Source organism: Colobus angolensis, unplaced genomic scaffold (genome assembly GCF_000951035.1).
Source record: "Colobus angolensis palliatus isolate OR3802 unplaced genomic scaffold, Cang.pa_1.0 Scaffold511, whole genome shotgun sequence".
NCBI lineage: Eukaryota > Metazoa > Chordata > Mammalia > Primates > Cercopithecidae > Colobus > Colobus angolensis.
Window position 1 is genome coordinate 225,512 of NW_012118611.1, and position 18,149 is coordinate 243,660.

The window sequence follows — 18,149 nt, forward strand, 5'->3', positions numbered from 1 at the left end:
GTCAGGAGTTTGAGAACAATCTGGCCAACACGATGAAATCCCGTCTCTACTAAAAATACAAAAAATTAGCCGGGTTTGATGGCACATGCCTGTAGTCCCAGCTATTTGGGAGGCTGAGGCAGGAGAATTGCTTGAACCCAGGAGGCGGAGGTTGCAGTGAGCTGAGATTGTCCCACTGCACTCCAGCCTGGGCAACAGAGCAAGACTGTCTCAAAAAAAAAAAAAAAAAAAACTGTACACTTGAAAATGGTTGAGTGATAAACGTTATGTGTATTTTATCACAGCTTAAAACTTTTTAAATTTAACAACTTTTGCTTTGTGAAAGACCCTGCTAAGGTGAGGTAGCTCACGCCTGTAATCCCAGCACTTTGGGAGGCTGAGGCGAGAAAATCTCTTGAGCCCAGGAGTTTGAGACCAGGCTGGGCAACAGACAGTGAGATCCCATCTCTAAAAAAAAGATAAATAAAGTAAATTAGCCAGGTGTGATGGCATACACCTTTAGTTCCAGCTACTCAGGAGGCTGAGGTGGGAGGATTTCTTGAGCCCAAGAATTCAAGACTGCAATGAGCCATGGTTGTGCCACTGCACTCCAGCCTAGGCAACAGACTGAGATGCTGCCTCAAAAAAGAAAAGTCTCTGTTAGGAGGAAGAAAAGACAAGCCCAAAAGTGGGAGAACGTATTTGAAAACCACATATATGGCAAATGGCTGGTCTCCAGAATATACACAGAACTCTTCATCCTCAACATTAAGTAAACAAACCATCCAGTTAGAAAATGGGCAAAAGACATGAATGGATATTTCACCCACAAGGATACAAAACTGGCCAATGAAATGACAACACAACACAGCCGTTGCATTCTTGGGCATTTATCCCAGAGTAATGAAGACTTACAGTCACACAGCAACCTGTACATGAATGATTATAGCAGCTTTATTTGTAATCGCCCAACACTGGGAATGACCCAAATGTCCTTCAATGGATAAGTGGTTAAAGAAACAGTGGTGCATCCATAATATGGAATATTCTGCAGCAATAAAAAGGAATGAACTATTGACACATGCAGCAGCCTTCATAAATTTCCAGAGATGCCAGGCAAAAGATACCATATATAGGATTATTCCGTGTATAGAATGTTCCTAAAATGACAAAGTTATATTAGTGCAGAACAAATTGTTGGGCGCCAGGGTTAAGGAGTGTTGCCGTGGGAGGAAAGTGGGTGTGGTTATTTTTATTCCTTTTTGGGCAGCATAAGGGATTTCTCGAGATGGAAATGTTCTCTGTCCTGACTGTACCAGTCTTAATGGTCATCATATTGTACTACAGTTTTGTGAGATGTCAGTGATGGGGCTTAGAATGTAATACCCCAAAATATGGCACCTTGACATGCTGAGTATCTCATGCTGAAGGAAATTGTCTCTCTCTGACCTTCTCCTGCCTTTCTTCCTTGAAGGAAGCCATAAGAGAATTATCCGACCTACCTCCCCCAAAAGCAAGTCTAGGATCCTCATTCCAGAGGCCAAGAAGAATCTGAACAAACAGGCCTTGGCAAGTTGCCCCCAGTTTATTACCATTAAGTTACACCTGCTTTTTTTCTAAGCGTATTTTTACATGACTGTTCGTTCTTCATCAAACCCAAGCACAAAAAATAGACAGATTTGCCTGTTTCTTTGGGTTTTTGTTTCTGAAGGCTCACTTGTCACATAAAACCTTTTGTTAAATAGATGTGTGTCATGCTTTATCTTGTTAACCTGTCTTTGTGATTGGGGCCATACATGCAAGGTTCATCCATATGCCTTGCAATGGGTGAGGAAAAGATACTACCTTCTCCCCCACCCCACCCTGACATCAGCATCATGGGAAAGTGAGTGCACGGTGCCTGTGCCCTTTGTGATGCATTGAGTGGTGACACGCTGACTCTCAGGAGGTCGTAAAGGAGGAGGAAGGTAAAGTCAGAGACAGTGTGGGAGCAGAAGGAGTGAGGGCAGTCAGTTCAAGTTAGAAGATGTTTGGATTTGTTTTCTTTTTAGAGACAGGGTCTTGCTCTGTGGTCCAGGCTGGAGTGCACAGGCACAATCACAGCTCACTGCAGCCTTGACCTCTGGGCTCACCTCCCGAGTAGCTGGTACCACAGGCATGCACCACCACGCCAAGCTAATTTTTTATTTTTTGTAGAGACAAGGGTCGTTGAACTCCTGGACTCAAGTGATCCTCCTACCTCAGCCTCCCAAAGTGCTGGGATTATAGGTGTAAGCCTGTAATCCCAGGCTTGCCTGGCTGATGCTTGGATTTTAATTCAAAGTGTCCTGGGCTTAGTAAGATTTCAGGGGAGGTGTTCAGCATTTGGACACTGCAGAATGAACCCATCAGCATTGGGCCCCTGAGATGAGCTGAGAATCAGGAGGGTAGAGACTGCGGTCTACACCCTGCAGCCCCAGGCCCCCAGAAACGAAGCTGTTGTCCAACAAGTTGGCCTTATTGCTGGGGACAGTGGAGAACATATCCCCACCCCGGGAACCCTGGGGCTGCTCTAGAAGAGGATGCTATGAAGAGCTAAATGTTTTGGTGATTAAAAGGAGTATAAAACAACGGGGCCTCATTCTGGGCTGCATACTGTCAGAGAGAGCCAGGACAACTCTATCACTGGATGTCTCCATAAATCTAAGCTGGCCAGGAATCACCATGACTCATTTTAGCCAAGAGTGGTTGGTTAGCCTTCTCTCCACCTGTGCTCAGACACAGGTATGAGCGGCCTGGCTTTGTGTCTGAGGGACCTCTGCAAAAGGTTTTATGTGCAAGAGGAGAAGGCCCTCCCTGCCAGCTCCCAGGTCTCCTGGGCTGCACCTATCTCAAGTTCCCTTTCCCACGTCAAAGAAGAATAGGAGAAAGGACGTTCAGGAGCGTTTGAGCGACAATGCGCACACCCCGCGGCCCTGGCTTCCTGCACTCCTGGCAAGGGGCAGGGCGGGGCTCGGCCAGCGCAGTCATTGCCCCTGGAATCTCAAACACTGGGTTGCTTTTCACCGAGGCCACGCGCCAGCGACTCTGAAGCCTCCTCTCCGCCAGCGGATCGTGGCCTGCGGCTCCCCGCCCTCGCTTGCACGCTTTGTCCAAAAACTTTTCCTGGGGCAGAGAAGTTCTGGAAACAAGCGGCTGGCCCGACGGCGGAGAAAGCGGGCTGCGGGGTGGAGGTCAGCGTGATGGAAGAGAGGAAGGCGCACGGCGGGAGGAATAAACGCGCACGGGTGTGAGGATGGAGACGCCCCGCGGGGCTGAATGCACGGAGCATGGGAGTGAGGGAGCGACCCCTAAGGACACCTTCTAAGGGGCACGCAGGCCCAGACACAGCGGGGCAGCCTGATCAGCGTCCCAGCCAGAAAGGCGGGGACAGAGTCCTCGCTCCCTCCCCTTCCCAAAAGAAAATAATGCAAAGAGACGGAAGACTTCTCGCCCGACTGTGCGTTTTTATTGGCGCGTCTGCAGCGAGCCCTAGCGGGGAGACCGAGAGGTGCGGCCCCGAGCGACCCTCAGCGCACCTGGGCCAGGTTGTACCTCTTGTACAGCAGCGCCCGCCTCTTCTGGCGATCGCGCACGAAGACGCGCAGTCGCGCGGTAGGGAAGGTCACGGGCGCGGGCCGCGAACACGCCGGGCCCTCCTCTGTCAGCCACGGGCACTGCAGGCAGCTGGACGCGCAGGGCCGGCCCCTGGGACGGACAAACGCTCAGCGCGTGGCCCAGCGGCTGGAGGGGTGTGGGGAAGGGGAGTAGAAAAGGGGAGAGGGACAGGGGGAGGGGAGAGGACGGAGGGGAAAGAGAGTAGCGGGGCGGGGCGGGACGGAAGGAGGAGGGGGAGGGGAGAAGGAGGAGGAGAGGGGCGCGCCTTACCAGGGCTGGGCGCACAGAGTGCTGCGCAGGAAAGCCACGGCGCCCCCGGACAGCCCCGCGTAGCAGCGGCTCAGCCGGACCAGCCCCTTGCGCAGTCCTCTCTGCAGGTCGCGTGCACCCTCGCTGCTCACCGGGTACTCGGCGCTCAGCCTGCACAGGTGGCAGGTGCACGGGCCCTGAGGTCACCCTCCTCGGGTAGACCAGGGCGGAGGGGGAGGGGATGCAGGAGCACGGAGGTCACCCACGGGTGGCCGGTGCAGGGGCCGTGAGGTCACCCTCGGGTGGACGGGGGTGCAGGGGCCGTGAGGGCACCCTCGGGTGGAGGGAGGAGACTACCCCGCCCACCTAGTAACCCCTAGACAGGCTGGAGGACTCACATGATGAAGGCTGTCACACCGATGGCCCAGATGTCTGTCTGCGGAAGAGCCCCCTGGCCCTCCAGGAGCTCTGGAGCTGGGAGGGGCACATGTGGTTGGGCTCAGGTGGAGGGGCACAGGTGGGACAGGTGGAGGCACAGGTGTGTGGGCCAGGTGTGCAGCTGAGTGGGTGGCAGTGGAGCTGGGAGAGGGGACAGCACTGGAGGAGAGGGGGCTTCTTCCTGCCCCCCCCCCGCCCCCCGCTCCAGGTGAGTTCCCCCAACTGTCCACACACGCACCCATGGTCTCTAGGTAGTCCTTGAACTTCTCTGAGGGCAGCACCTTCTCCTGGCTGAGGCTCTGTGCATTGCCCAGGTCCACAACCTTGAGCAGGTTGTATTCCGTGATGATCATGTTCTCAGACCTCAGGTCCAGGTGCAGGATGTGCTGGGCGTGCAGGTACTGGGTGGCGCTCAGCATCTGCCACAGGTAGTCCTTCACCTCCGATTCTGAGTAGGAGGCCCTGGGGGGCAGAAGCTGCTCAGCCCAGGCTCCAGGGTGGGGGCCACCGGGGCCAGGGCTGAGACACTCCCCGTGGACTGGAAGGGGCACTGGCTGTGCAGAGGGGCCTGGTCCTCCGGCCCCACCCCAGAGGCCTGCGTCCATCAGTCCATCAGCTCAACCATGCCACCCCAGGCCAACCTCACCTCTCAGCCAGGCAGGGGAGCAGTTCAGGCCCAGAGCACAGCTCCAAGATGAGCACCAGGTGCCGGGGGCTGAGGTAGGCTGCATGCAACTGGGCCAGGTGTGGGTGGCGCAGGCCCTTGAGGGCCTCGTATTCACGCAGCACTGCCATCTTGTCCTTAGGGCGGTAGGGGATGATCTTGGCCGCCAGCGCCCGCCTGCTGGCCTTCTCCCAGCACTGCCGCACCACACTGAAGCGGCCCCTGCTCAAGGGGACAGCGGTCAGGCTGGTGGGTGATCCCCTCCCATTCCCCGATTCCCAACACTCAGAACAGCAGGAGCCCAGCTTAGCGAGAAGGTGGGTGTGGGGGCATGGGTGGCCAGCAAGGGGGGGGGGGTCCAGGCCCTGGCCCCACCCGCCTGCAGCCCCCGAGGCCCCTGCACCTCCGGATCTGTGTCTGGAATGCGAAGGTCTTTGTGCTGGGCAGGGGTTGGGCTGGCCACCCCTGGCTCTCCTCCTCAGAGGCTGTAGGAGGAGGGGCAGGCCATAAGAGGGGGTGAAGAGGGCATCCCCACAGCCCCAGCTCTCCCCACCTCTCCCATCACCCTTTCCCAGGTACCCTGACAACTGGGGCTTTGAGCTCCTACACACTCCCACCTTTTGTTCCTCAGATTACAGGGAGGGGGTACAGCAAATAGTGAGAGCCAACCTGAGTGAGGGTGTGTATGAGGGCTGCAGGGGCATTTGAGAATGGACCACCCATAAATCAAGAGCCTGTCTTGATCCCAGGACAGACATTACTAATTAACCCCAGCATTCCTCCACCAAAGCTAGAGGCAGCAAGGGGCAGCCACTACCAACACTCACTACCAACATTCAGCATGAAGCAGAATGGACTTGTGGGCTAGCCAACAAGTGTATGGAAGTATAGGTGAGTGAAGTGGGGGGGCTTGGGAGTGAGGTAGCCCCTAAAGTGTGTAGGCCTCGAATGCCAAGCCCAGGAGCAGCTCTCTCCCCAGAAGGAAGTGGACAGCTATGGAGACCCTGCACAGGAGGGAGCATAATCCGGGTCTTCTAGCTGCTGTTCCCACCCTCCAAGCCCTGAGTGTGGTGTGGCTCACCCAGGTGGCTGGGCCCTCCCAGGAGGACTTGCTCCGAGGGGCTGCTGTAGGGGCCCATTCCTGCCTTGCTGACACATGCCGTGCGGAAGGTGTAGGTCCCGCCCCGGGAGAGCTTGCTGGTCAGGTAGCAGCAGTCAAAGATGTCGGAGGCCAGTGTGGTCCAACTGCCGCCTGGCCACATAGGAGCACGTGAGGGGCCACTGAGGCCTCCGCACACCACATCAGTGGGGGTGGAGAAACCCTTCCCTGAGGCCAACCACGGGCACAGAGCAGGCCAGGCACCTCCCCGAGGGCCCCTCAACATGGCCCTCATGAAGGGTGGCCGCAGCCTTGGGCGCAGGGGCCACCTCATACCTTCCAGGCTGCACTGGACAATGTAGGTCACAGGGCCGTAGGATTCCACGGGCTTCCAGACCAGCAGCACCCCATCTGCGTACACCTCCCCAATATCCGGGCATGGCGAGGATGAGGGGCGCTCTGCAAGGCACTGCCCAATGGTCAGTGACTCCAGGGTGGGCACCCAGCCGCCAGGGGGCAATATCTGGCTGGTCCCTGCCTCACCCTGGCAGCTACCAGGGCTCTGGAGCCCACCCTCCCTGGTCCTGTTCATTCAGGGTCCAATCACAGTGAGGAATGGTAGGAGGGGCCTCTCCTGGCGAGGGGCTGGGGAGGTGTCTACCCTGCCAGAACCCGCTCCTGGGCTGGCCCATTCACCGCGGTGTGACCAGAACCCTGTGCAGGGGCCCAGGCTCTGGTCAGAGGGGCCCTGGTGGGGCTGCCGGGCTTCACTGGGTTGCCCTACACAGGTTCAGGCAGGCTGGCCCACTCTGGTCATTGGGCCAGGGGTCCCAGCGCTAGGCCTGTAACTTAGTTGTGCTTGGAACTCAACTTTGATTGAGATATGGAACCGGAAGCAGCCCACTCCTGCATGGGCTGGAGGGATGGGCGTGGAAGGAACGTGGGAAGATGATGCGATGGGTCATGTGCCCAAGAAACTCAGTTCTCCTAGCAAGTGGCCAATGGGATGGGCTTTCTCGCTAGCAGGGAGCGTGGATGAACAGGCTTCCTTCCGAGCCCTGTAACGTCAGCAACTGCATCCGGCCGTCCTTCCCAAGGCTGGTTCCTTCTGCTGGAACCAGCTCAGGACCTCCCGCCAGCCCAGGGCAGCCCATGTGGTCAGAACTCTGTTGACCTTCTTGGGCCTCCTGCAGCCCTGGCCGTGTGCGGTGCCTGGCCCCATAGGGATGCGGGCTGCTCAGTGTCGGGGAGCGGCCGCCTCAGCGGCCAATACACGGGCCCGGAAGCATTCCATGGAGGATGAAGCTTCCCAGCAGCCCTGGCCCAGCCTCCCTGGCCTGGCGGGACCCCCAGTGTGGCCCACGCACCTGCCTTCCGGAGGACACCCGTGGTGGTCGCTGTCCCCAGCGCATTGCTCGCGCTGCAGGTGTACACACCCAGATCCTCAGCTGCCACCACCAGGATGGTCAGAAGCTGGAAGTTCTTGAGGGTAGTGGAGATGAGGACATGGCTGCTGCTCTCCAGGGGGGCTCCATCTGCAAAAGTACAGAGCAAGCCTCATGCCACAGCGAGGCCTCACACCTCTCCCTGGGCCTCAGTTTCCCTCCTGACAGCGAGGCATCCTGTGGGGCTGGCGATGGCCACTCACCCAATTTCACCAGCCCCTAGCCCCTGGAACAGCTTCTTACCTTTGCTCCAGGTGGCCTGGGCAGCTGGCTGGGCCGACACTTGGCAGGCCAGTGTCACTGACTGGCCCAGGACCACAGTCTCATCTGAGAGCTCCCTTAGGAATGTCGGCGCTGAGGAGGGAGGATGAGATCAGCCTTCAGGGGTGACCTCCAGGCCCCAGAGCATGGCCTGGACCCTGCAGGGGGGACACCAGGAGGAGCCCTGCCCCACCACCCCTGACTCCCCACTCCCCAGACTGGCCCATCTGCACCACCACCTCCTCCTCCAGGAAGTCCTCCAAGACTGCTCAGCTCACCACACCCACCAGGACCCCTCATCGGTTCCCGCACCCCTGTGAGTGAAAGCCTGCTCCCCACCAGTCTGGCCATGCTGGTGGGACCCTGAGAGGCAACGGGGCCCGGTCTCTGTGTTGGGCCTGCTCACCTCGGTCCCAGCTCTTCAGACCTGACCGGAAGGAAGCAAGGCCTGGCTCCTTCCTGGGGGGCCCCACCTTCTCCAGACCTGCAGGAGGAAGGGGGCCGATGAAGGTCATGGTCAGGAGGCCTGGCCCCTCTGGGTAGCACCAGCTGCCTCTGGCTGCAAGAACCCGGAGCAGCTGGGACAGGAAGCAACTGGGGTCGGCTGGCCCGCTGCTCACTCCCCAGACTTCCAGGCCACAGAGGAAACACGAATATCAGGCACCCTCCCCACCTGTAGGCACAGGGTCAGGAGGGTCCAGGACCAGGGAGGACTATGTGGTTGGGGAGAACTATGGGGCTGTGAAGGGTTTTGGGGTTGGGAAGGGTTTTGGGGTCAGGGAGGGCCTGAGGTCAGGAGAGTCTGGGGTCAGGTAGGGTATGGAGTTGGGGAGGGTCTGGGGTAAGGTAGGGTCTGGGGTCAGAGAGGACTATGGGGTCAAGGAGGACTCAGGAGGATCTGGGGTTAGGACGGTCTGCAGTCAGGCAGGATCTGGGGTTGGGAGAGTACAGCGTTGGGGTGTCTGGGGTCAGGGAGGGTCTGGGGCCGGTCGGGAGGACTCTGGGGTCAGGAAGGATTCTGGTTCAGGAAGACTCTGGCCCCTTCAAATGCTTTCCCCAGGGGCATACCACCTACAGCCTCCCCAGGCCTCCTCAGCTATGTTAGGTCCCAGGGCTGGGTCTCAGCTGCCCCGTGGGGAGGGTTGTCAGGGCTGGAGAGGTGACCCCAAGATTCAGAGACCTGAGGCAGGGAAAGGAGGTGTGGGCAGCACCTGGACACCGGCGGGGGTGCCCCGGGGGCCTCCTGCCGTCACCTGGAGTGCAGTAACCCCAGGTACAGAATGGGGGCCCCTGGATGTGCAGGATGCCTGGGGTGGGGTGGGGGTTCACCTTCCGGCCTGCCCTTCAGGATCCGGGAGATGTGCTCCATGGAGGCCTTCACTCTCTCACGCAGCCCCCGCTCCGCAGGCTCATCCAGTGGCAGGTGCCTCCCAGGGAAGTGGAAGAGGCTGCGTGACGGTGAGGACCACTTGCACTTCCTGCCCACGGCAGCCTCCGCCAGCAGCGCATCCACGTCCTCTGGCTCCTCTGTGATCTCCAGGCCTGCGTGGGGGCCCATTTCACCTTGCCAGGGCCTCATGGGCCCCGGGAACTCGGCCAGCTCCTCCTCAGCCATGGGGGAGGGTGGCTCTGGCTGAGCGGGCTTGGGGACTTTCCTGAAGATCATAAACTCGAATGGGAGGTACTTGATGTCGTACAGGTCCGAGAGGTTGAGGTATGCGGGGTCCACCTCGGAAATGTCCAGGGATATTGTGTCAGCCGCCTCTGCATCACCTAACAGGTCCTGGATCTGCACCAGGGAGACCTGCCCAATGTCCTCCCATGGGGTGGGCTCTGGAGAGCTCCTAGAGGGAGCTGTGCTGACCTCAGGCACAGGCCTTGCACTGATCTGGGAGAGTGGGCTCTCAGCCCCGGCCTCCTCCTGCTCCTCTGAGGACTGGGACACAGCCCAGGCTATCCTGGCCCACATGGGTCCCTGCCCCAGCATGCCCCCCGCATCTCCACCAAAGGCAAAGGCACCATAGCCAGCCACACCTGCGTAGCCCCCGCGACATCCCAGGGAGAACTTCCGCGTGGTCACCTGTTCCTGAGGCCGCTGCAGGGTGGGTGTGGAGTCAGACAGATCCTCAGCCTCCTGGGACCAGCCCTCAGCATCGAGGGAGGGGCTAGGCTCTGTGCCTACCCGGGAGGAGCCCACCTTGAGGGAGCTCACTTGGGAAGAGCTCGCCTGGGAGGCTGACCCTGGGGAACTGCAGGGGCCAGGTTTTGGCCTCCCAGGAAGAGAGATGTCTCCAGGCCCCATCTTAGAGTCTAGCGGGGGGCTTGCTTTGGCAGGGGCAGGGGGTACCTGGGGCTGTCCCAAGAAGGGGCTTGAGGGTACTAAGGGGGCCTCTTTGCAAGATCCTAGAGGGAAGGAGCCAGGAGGGCATGGGGCAACTGCTGAGTGGGGACTGCAGCCCTCCTGGGGGGCAGAACCCTGCTTGGCATGACAGAAAGGGGCTGGCTGCCCCCAAGGGTGGTCCAGGGATGGACTCTCTGGCTGAGCAGTGCCTGGGTGGCCACCAGTGGATGGAGGCTGCTTGTAGCCCTGAGGGTGCCCCATGTCCCTCATAGGGGCTCCCCCAGAGGGGGCTGAAAGCAGTCGCTGTGCCTCACAGCAGGCCTCTGGGGAGCGGCGTGGGGTGCTCGGAGGGTCATGTTCCGTGTCCAGGGAGCGGCTGTGGCCAGGGGCCAAGTGGGTGCCAGACGCAGGCAGCCGGAGGGCAGTCTCAAAGGAGGGGGCTTTGGTCAGGAGGGTGGCCTGCTCCTCCCTGGCAGCCTCCTCCTCCAGCATGCAGTGCTCCATCAGTGGCTCGCGCAGGCCAGGCAGCGCCCCCGCAATGTACCCGCCCTTCAGCAGGTGCCGCCGCCGGGCCGGGTGCCGCCTGCTCCCCGGGGCCAGGGCCCCATGCTCAGGGCTCTCACCCGCCTGCTGGTAGAACAGGCTGCGGATGATGCTGTGCCGGGGTACACAGCCCTGGGCAGCTGGTGGCCCAGCACCCTCAGGAGATGCAGGCAGAGCTGAGGCCTCAGCAGAGGGCACAGAGGCCTCGGCCTCCTCAGGCAGGCTGGCCGAGGGCCGTAGGAAGCCCCGGGGGTGCAGCAGTGGCGAGTGTGTAACCGGGGAGGGTGGCAGTGACTTAGCCCGGGCGAATGGGGCGAGCTCATTGTCAGAGGAGGAGGAGGAACTGGAGGAGCCACCAGTGTCCCTGCAGAGGTGCCGGGCCACACCGAGGGAGGGGCTGTCAGGAGGGCCCCGCAGCAGCTCAGGGATGGAGCGCATCACCAGGATGGACTTGTAGCTCATCAGGGAACGCTGGAACCGCATGGGGGCAGCAGGCATCAGGTGGGAGACCCAGGAACTCTGGGGTCCTCTGCCCCCAGGGCACAGTCATTCCGCCCCTCCTGCACCATGGGACTCTGTGCACCCATCCCCACTGTGCCCAGCAGATGATTCCCATCTCCTTTCAGCATGCTCAAAGGAGCCCAGCCCCACTTCCCTGCACTCCTAGGTGCACAGCTGGCCCTGTGGGGCCTCAGTTTCCCCTTCACTGGTCCCTACTCAGATGGTCACGGCTCACCTGCCAGCGACTTCGGGCCAGGAGGAACTTGAGCTGCTTGGTGTTGATGAAGTGGGCCTCCTCCGCAGGCATGGATTTCTGGGAGACCGAGGTGGGCAGCCACATGGCAGGGAGACCATGGTGCCCTGATAGGGGCCCCTCCCATGATGGAAGCCCTGCTGGGCAGCCCCAGTCCTGGGATCCCCTGGGTCCAGGACACCACGGCCCTCACCCAAGATGTCCAGGTGGGGCAGATGGCAAAGACCAGAGGTCAGAGGTGACAGCGACCCCCTGTCCCTGAGCTCCTCGCAGTTCTCCCTGCCTCCTGCTGGGGGTTGGGGGCTGGGGCACTGAAACGTGGTTCCAGCTTGAGGTTCCCACAGCCCTCTCACTAATGTACAGGGACAAACGTCCTCTGGGCTGGGCAGAGTCTGGGCCACAGCCACAGTTCTGTGCTCACACGCCCTGTTGCCCAGGCCCTGCCCCTGTTGGCCTCAGGCTCCGCCTGCATAGTGTGGGGCTGACCCCGATACTCACCAGGAACCAGGGGTGGGAGAGGCACTGGGCTGCACTAGGCCGGGCCCTGCAGGGAGAGGTAGGCTCAGGAGGGGTCAGGTGGTCAGTTGCCCTCTGGGGCAGGGCTGACTGGCCCCGGGCAGGAGAAGCCTGGGGGCGCACTCACTGAGAGGCTCTCTGCAGCGCAGCCTTGATGAAGTCTTTGGCGTCTTCGCTGAGGTGGGCAGCCATGGGGCTGCTCCATGACACGCGACCCTCCAGGATGTTCAGGAGGGTGGCATGGTCACTCTCGCCGGCAAATGGGGATGAACAGGTCAGGCTGAAGGCAGAGGGAGGGTCCAGCCCTCAGATGAGGCCCTGACTGCGGATGGGCTCTTAGTCCCACTCCCATCTAGCTCTGAGAATCCCAGCAAGTTTCTCTGATTTGCCCAGAGAGATCCAGGCTCAGCTTGGCACAGGGACCCAGACCAAGCCTGGGGTAGCTGGGCTCAAGTAGCAGAAGGGATATAGGGTCAGCTTGGGTGTGCACCAGCTTTAGTCTGAGATAGGGATACAGGCTCAGGCTGGGACAGGGATGTAGAGTCAGCCTGGCTGGGCACCAGCCTTAGTCTGAAATAGGGATCCAGTCTGGGGCAGGCATCAAGATCAGCCTGAATTAGGAATTAAGGATCAACTTGCTGAGGAGGTCCAGGCTATCTATACCACCGTCATCCTCAGGGCAGCAGTGGCTGTTATGAGTGACTGCTGGACAACCCCCAGTCCTGTAGGGCAGTGGCTTGGCTGCCTCGTGACCCGGCACAGCCCTTTGATGACAGGGTGTTTGTGAGACCCTCTGGGCAGGAACCTCTTATCAGGGTTGGCTGACCGCCTGTTCCCAAGATAGTTGCCCCTTGGGTCTCGGGTCTCTGATCTGGGGAGCAGCCAGCGGTGCACATGCCCTCGGTGGACCTACAAGGGAGGGGTCTTAAGTCAGCTGATGGGGCAGGGCTCTGCTCACCTGAGGTAGGAGATGACACCCATGGCCCTGCAAGACAAAACCACACATTGTGCGTCGCCCCAGACCTGGCCCTCAGGTAAGAGGCACACACACACGGAAGTGGGGAGCCCAAGTCTGTAGGAGGAGACAGGTTCAGGGAGGACCCCTTGGCTGACCAGTAGGCTGCCTGTTGCCTCCCTGGGGCAGAGGAGAGGTCCCAGCCATCTGTGGGGACTGGCTTCCCAGAGAAGCTGCAGACCCAGACCCATTGGCCCAGCCACCCACTCACCAGATGTCGGAGGCCTCGCTCACAGGGTTTTGCTGGATGATCTCAGGGGAGACGAACTCAGGGGAGCCGTACTGGCTGAACTGCAGCTCTGCTGGGGTGATGTTCTGGGCAAAGCCGAAGTCGCAGATTTTAATGTCTTCCCGGGCAGGATGCACCATCAGGATGTTAGAGGGCTGTCGGGGAGAGTTGGGAGTGGGTGAGAGCCGTGCCCTAAGGGTGTGACTCCTGGGGCTGGTGGGCCTGGTGAGGACACCCAGAGGCCCGGGGGCAGGGTGGGACAGTGGGGAGCACCTGGTGCAGCCATTTGGGGACAGCCTCTGCTCCACCAGAGCCACACCCCACTTGAAAGGGCTGCCTGGAGGTGGTGAGCTCCCCGTCCCTGGAGGCAAGCAAGCCCTCTCAGTGAAGCTGGGAGTGGTGAGCCTGCCCCACTGGCCTGCAGGTCCCAGGCTCTGGGGTGCAGCAATGAGGACATACGAACCTTTATGTCCAGGTGGAGAACGCCGTGGCTGTGCAGGTAGTGCAGCCCCTCCACCAGCTGCTGGATGTAGACCTTGACCTGTAGCAAGGGCTGCTGTTCAGGTGGGAGCCCAGCCCCAGCCTCCCTCTCCACTTCAAGTCCAGCCTCCTCCTGACTTCGCCAGCTGATATGTAAAGCCGTCCTGGGTCCTGTGTGCCCCTAAGCCAGGAGATCCCTCAAAGGTGGGGAGGATACGATAGACTTGTGAACCTCAGTGGGGGAGGGGCGGGCTGTGCTGGTCAGCTGGCCAGGTGAGGTGGAGTGGCAGGCCGTGTAGAGCCTGAATGAGGGGTCAACATGCCCTGAAGGCCCTAGGGAGCCCCAGAGGCCCCTGAGCTAGAGAGGGCTGTGGCTGGGACTGTATCTGCAGGGACCTGGTGTCTGAGAGGGGCCTGGGGTAGGGTGGGGCAGTGGCAGGCGGCGGCCCAGTCACCTCGGCCTCTGTCACCACGCCCTTCCTGAACAGGCGGTCCAGCAGCTCCTCGGATGAGCACCTGGGATCCCATCAAGGAAAAGCAGTCTTGGGAGGCTGAAACCTGCCTGCCCCCAGAAACCCACACTCACAATGAGGTGGCCAGGACTATGGGCACATCTGATCTCTGGGGGCAGCAGGGGGTGATGCTCAGGGTTGAGGAGAGTGGAACGGGGACCCCTCTGAACCCCAGATGGCATGCAGCCCTGAAAAGCGAGGGGCTGCAGGCTGAGGCTGGGGACTGAGGCCAGTCACTGCACTGGCACAGTGGGAGGGGGCATCCTGTCCCCTCTGTACAGAGGCCATCCAGCACCCTCTCCCTGCAAAGAGGACAACGACTTGGGGCAGTGGGGCATGTGTCGGCTGACACCCGGTTAAGAGCATCGGAGGACAGAGGAGACCTCCAAGACAAGGCCACGTGGGTGGCAGGGTGTGCCCCAGAGTAGCCAGGCCAAGCAGCTCCTTCCTCTCTAAGAGGCTATCTACAGAGTGGGAGCGGACCACCACCATCCCTGCTGAGGGCATCAGGTCATCAGGGCTAGCTAGCCACCAGTACTGCCTGGGGACTCCAGTCACTGCCCCGTGGAACAGAAGACTCCCCACCCAAATTCCCGGCTGGGTGGCTGTCGCCACCATCCAACCAGGCAGGGGACACCAAGCACATGGCTCCTCTGAGCCCTGGCCCTGCATGCCCCTCCTCAAGCCCTCTCAGGGTCTGAGGGCAGGATACAGCTCCAGGATGAGGATGAGGGTCTTGCGGGTCTCAAACTGGTCCAGCAGCCCCGTGACCAGCGGGTGGCTCAGCGTGGCCAGGATGTCTCGCTCCCTGTATGCCTGGGCCCGAGTTCTGCTCCGCAGGGGGATGAACTTGGCAGCGCACAAGATCTTGTTTCCTTTGTGCTGCACTCTTTTCACGAAGCCAAACACACCCCTAGGAAAGAGGGAGTGAGGGGAGCCCAGGTGGCCTGGGGAAAGGAGCCATCTGGCAGTCCAGGGGAAAGGGGGCTGGGTGCTACCTTCCAATCTCCTCCTTGACCTCATAGAAGGAGTGCAGCTTCCTCCGGTGGTCTTGCTTCTCTGAGTCCGGCTCATTGTCCCCTAAAGAGTAGGAAGCGGCTGGTATGGGCAAAGGCGACCACCCTGATCCCCACGGAACCCAGTGCTGTGGTGTTAATGGGAGCTGCTTCCTGGACCCAAGACTATGGGACCACACCCACCCAGGGACCACACCCACCCAGGTACCACCCATGGGAAGAGAGGTTGCCCCATGGAGACAAGACCTGTACCTGGCCAGCCCAGCTGCAGAGCCTGGGCCCAGGAGGGGTCGACCAACTCACCCCCAAGCACCAACAGCTCTGCCTTGCAGAGCACCTGGCCACCAGCGTTTTGGGCCAGGCAGGTGTAAACACCGGCATCCTTCGAGGCCACATGCCTCAGCACCAGGGAGTATGTGGTGCCTTCTTGCTGCTGGCTAAGCCGGGTGCTGTCCACCAGCTGGACGCTGTCCTGGAGGCACAGGGTCGGCAGGGCTGCCATCAGCCCACTCTGGGGGACCCCATCACCCCACCCTTCACCAAGCAGTGCTTCTGACACCTGCTGTGTGTCCAGTCTGGAGGGGATGTGGGAGGAAGTGCACAGTGTGGACTGCACCCATCTCCCGTGGGTCCCCCAGATCCTGGGGCCATCCCCGAATCTCGCCCACCTGGACCTGCACACCTACCTTGTACCAGGTCACCGAGGGCTGTGGGTCGCCCTCAATGACAGCCTCGAATTGGGCCGTTGTGCCTGTCTGTGCCTGCACATCCTCGATGGTTACCTGCATGGATGGGGGCCCTGGGAGGGCAGGGAGGGAACCATGGAAACCACCTCCCCAGCCACACAACCCTGGGTACCAGCCACAGCCCACCATGCCTGGGTGGTTGTTGAGGCCCTGAGATACACTGTGGGCAACTGAACGCCCCCTACAGCCCAAGCAACAGCACCCCATCCTGACTGCCCAGGCTTCTGACAGTTAGGGGTGCTCCTTCGATGGAACCACTGCCTCTCCCACTCTGACCTCAGCTGGCCAGGTGATCAGGAGGAGTTGGTGAGGCCAGCAGAGCTCACTAGCTTGGCTGCCGTTCTCAGGGACAGGGTCCTATGAACATCAAGTTCACTGCCACTTGCGTCTCCCCAGTGGAGGGTTCTGGCCCCTCTGAGGGGACACAGTGAGTAGAATGTGGGCGTCCCAGGCTGGGGCAGGGCTAAGACAGGCTGGGTGGCCTCTGCAGATGTGCAAATGCCCCCCAGCCCTGGGCAGGGGGTATGGGGATCACACATAACCCAGCTGGGCCCAACCCCGTACTTGCGGTGTGTGTGTGGATGGCCTGGTATGTGTAGGTCCTCTGTGTGGTCTCCGTGACCACGTGGCTGTGGACATCCCAGAGCAGCTCCCCTGTGCCTGCCCCAGGCCTGGCTGCACCCTCCATCCTGGGGTTAGGAAGTGGGGTGAGGCTCTGCCGGGCCCCCACATGTTCTGAGCAGCCAGGCCTCCCGATGAGATAGGGTATCCCTGCTCATCACCACTCGGAAGGGGCTACAGCAAAGCCTCTCTGGGATGAGATGTACAGACGGGGGCCCAGCCTTTAGTGTGGAGGGGGCCCCCCAACACCTCTCATCCCAAGGGTGGCCTCTCCTCCCAGACCTGCCATGCCTGGGGTGGCTGCTGGCAAAGAGTGGAGGGCTGTGAGGACACCGCAGTAACTCGTGCCCTACCCTGCCTGCCCGGAGATGTCCCCTGGGGGTTGGTCCCCACTGCAGGACCCAGCAGTCTGGGGCGGTTACCGAATGGGCACAGTCCATTCCTGGGCTCTGGCAATGGCCTCCAGCTCCTGCTCTGGGCCTTCATGGAAGAGGGGCTGTGGCACCCTCTGGGGCACGGCTGCTGGGAGATGAGGGCCTCATGAGATGGAGCCCAGGTGGTATCTGCAACAGGTCCCCACATTCCCAGGCTAGGAAAGCCCAGGCAGAGCTTTGGACTCCGGGGGCCCTGGGCCGTGGGTGAGATCCTGGCAAGGTCCTAGGCCCCAAACCCAGTACCCAGCCCACAGCTCAAGCATGTGCAGTTAGCCACCCTGCAGAGCCCAGTTGCCAAGCACCCTCCATATCTGACCTGGTGCCACCAGCCCCGAGGGTCCCCTGCCCACCCGCCAGGCTAACAACTGGATGCGGTGGCCTCTGCCCTCTAGAACACTCCCTGACAGCCAGACAGGGCAGGCAGCTCTGTCTCAGCACCGTGTGTGCCAGGAACATTCAACAGTTCCTAGCATGCAAGCAATGGTGGGCAGGATCCAGAGGGCCAGGGCATCACCCCATGGGGCTGCCCAGAGGTCACAGGTAGGGCCCTTGACACCGCTCCACCCAGCTGTGAGGGGAGAGGACAGGAGAGACCCAGGGCAGACTGGGTAGAGGAGTGGGGCTCGGGACAGCCCCGGCCGGCGGCACAGGCAGCGCAGGCAGGGCAGGTGGCTGTGGGAGTACACTTGAGCTTCAAGCAGGTGGACGAGTGGGAAGGGTGTCTGCCACAGGCAGGGCGGGTGGGGTCATGGCCAGAGCAGGCCAACCCATGCCCACTCTGCAGAAGTATCGGGCAGAGTGAACGAGCGTCAGGCCTGTGAAGGAGCCCACGATCTGCTCCGGATGGGCCAAGCGGCACCTGGGGCGGGTTTGTCTGCTCAACCACTGTGGCCCTGGCACACAGCCCATTGGATGTGGCAGGGTGCACTCCACCCACAAGGCAGAGTTCGAGTGAGGGCCAGGGCTAGTCCTCCCAGACCCCTGCCCCAGCCTCTGCCTGTCCTTCCCTTACGGACACCAGCCTTCGGTCACTGCATGCGGAAGAGTGACAGGCAGAAGAATGAGAAGAGACCATTTCCCAGGGTGACAGGGATGCCGTGCCCCTTCTCCTGGGCCAGGCCTTGCGCCCAGCCAGCCCCGTGATAGGCAAACGGAGCAAATATACACCAAG

General features: G+C 60.6%; 1 protein-coding gene across 1 annotated transcript in view; it reads right to left on the reverse strand.

The window, feature by feature from the left end:
• Positions 1–3,527: 3,527 nt before the first annotated feature.
• Positions 3,528–18,149, reverse strand: part of OBSCN (obscurin, cytoskeletal calmodulin and titin-interacting RhoGEF) — a gene marked incomplete at its 5' end in the record, with an annotated part of 166,694 nt that continues 152,072 nt past the window's right edge. The window contains 25 exon segments of the mRNA XM_011960527.1: positions 3,528–3,705; positions 3,886–4,035; positions 4,263–4,332; positions 4,541–4,764; positions 4,949–5,188; positions 5,370–5,451; positions 6,048–6,218; positions 6,402–6,524; positions 7,433–7,600; positions 7,754–7,864; positions 8,178–8,255; positions 9,101–11,126; positions 11,392–11,469; positions 11,908–11,953; positions 12,053–12,205; positions 12,884–12,910; positions 13,152–13,324; positions 13,633–13,710; positions 14,105–14,165; positions 14,874–15,074; positions 15,160–15,241; positions 15,481–15,649; positions 15,864–15,976; positions 16,488–16,612; positions 16,967–17,063. Of these exon segments, the coding sequence (XP_011815917.1) occupies positions 3,528–3,705; positions 3,886–4,035; positions 4,263–4,332; positions 4,541–4,764; positions 4,949–5,188; positions 5,370–5,451; positions 6,048–6,218; positions 6,402–6,524; positions 7,433–7,600; positions 7,754–7,864; positions 8,178–8,255; positions 9,101–11,126; positions 11,392–11,469; positions 11,908–11,953; positions 12,053–12,205; positions 12,884–12,910; positions 13,152–13,324; positions 13,633–13,710; positions 14,105–14,165; positions 14,874–15,074; positions 15,160–15,241; positions 15,481–15,649; positions 15,864–15,976; positions 16,488–16,612; positions 16,967–17,063 (5,024 nt within the window).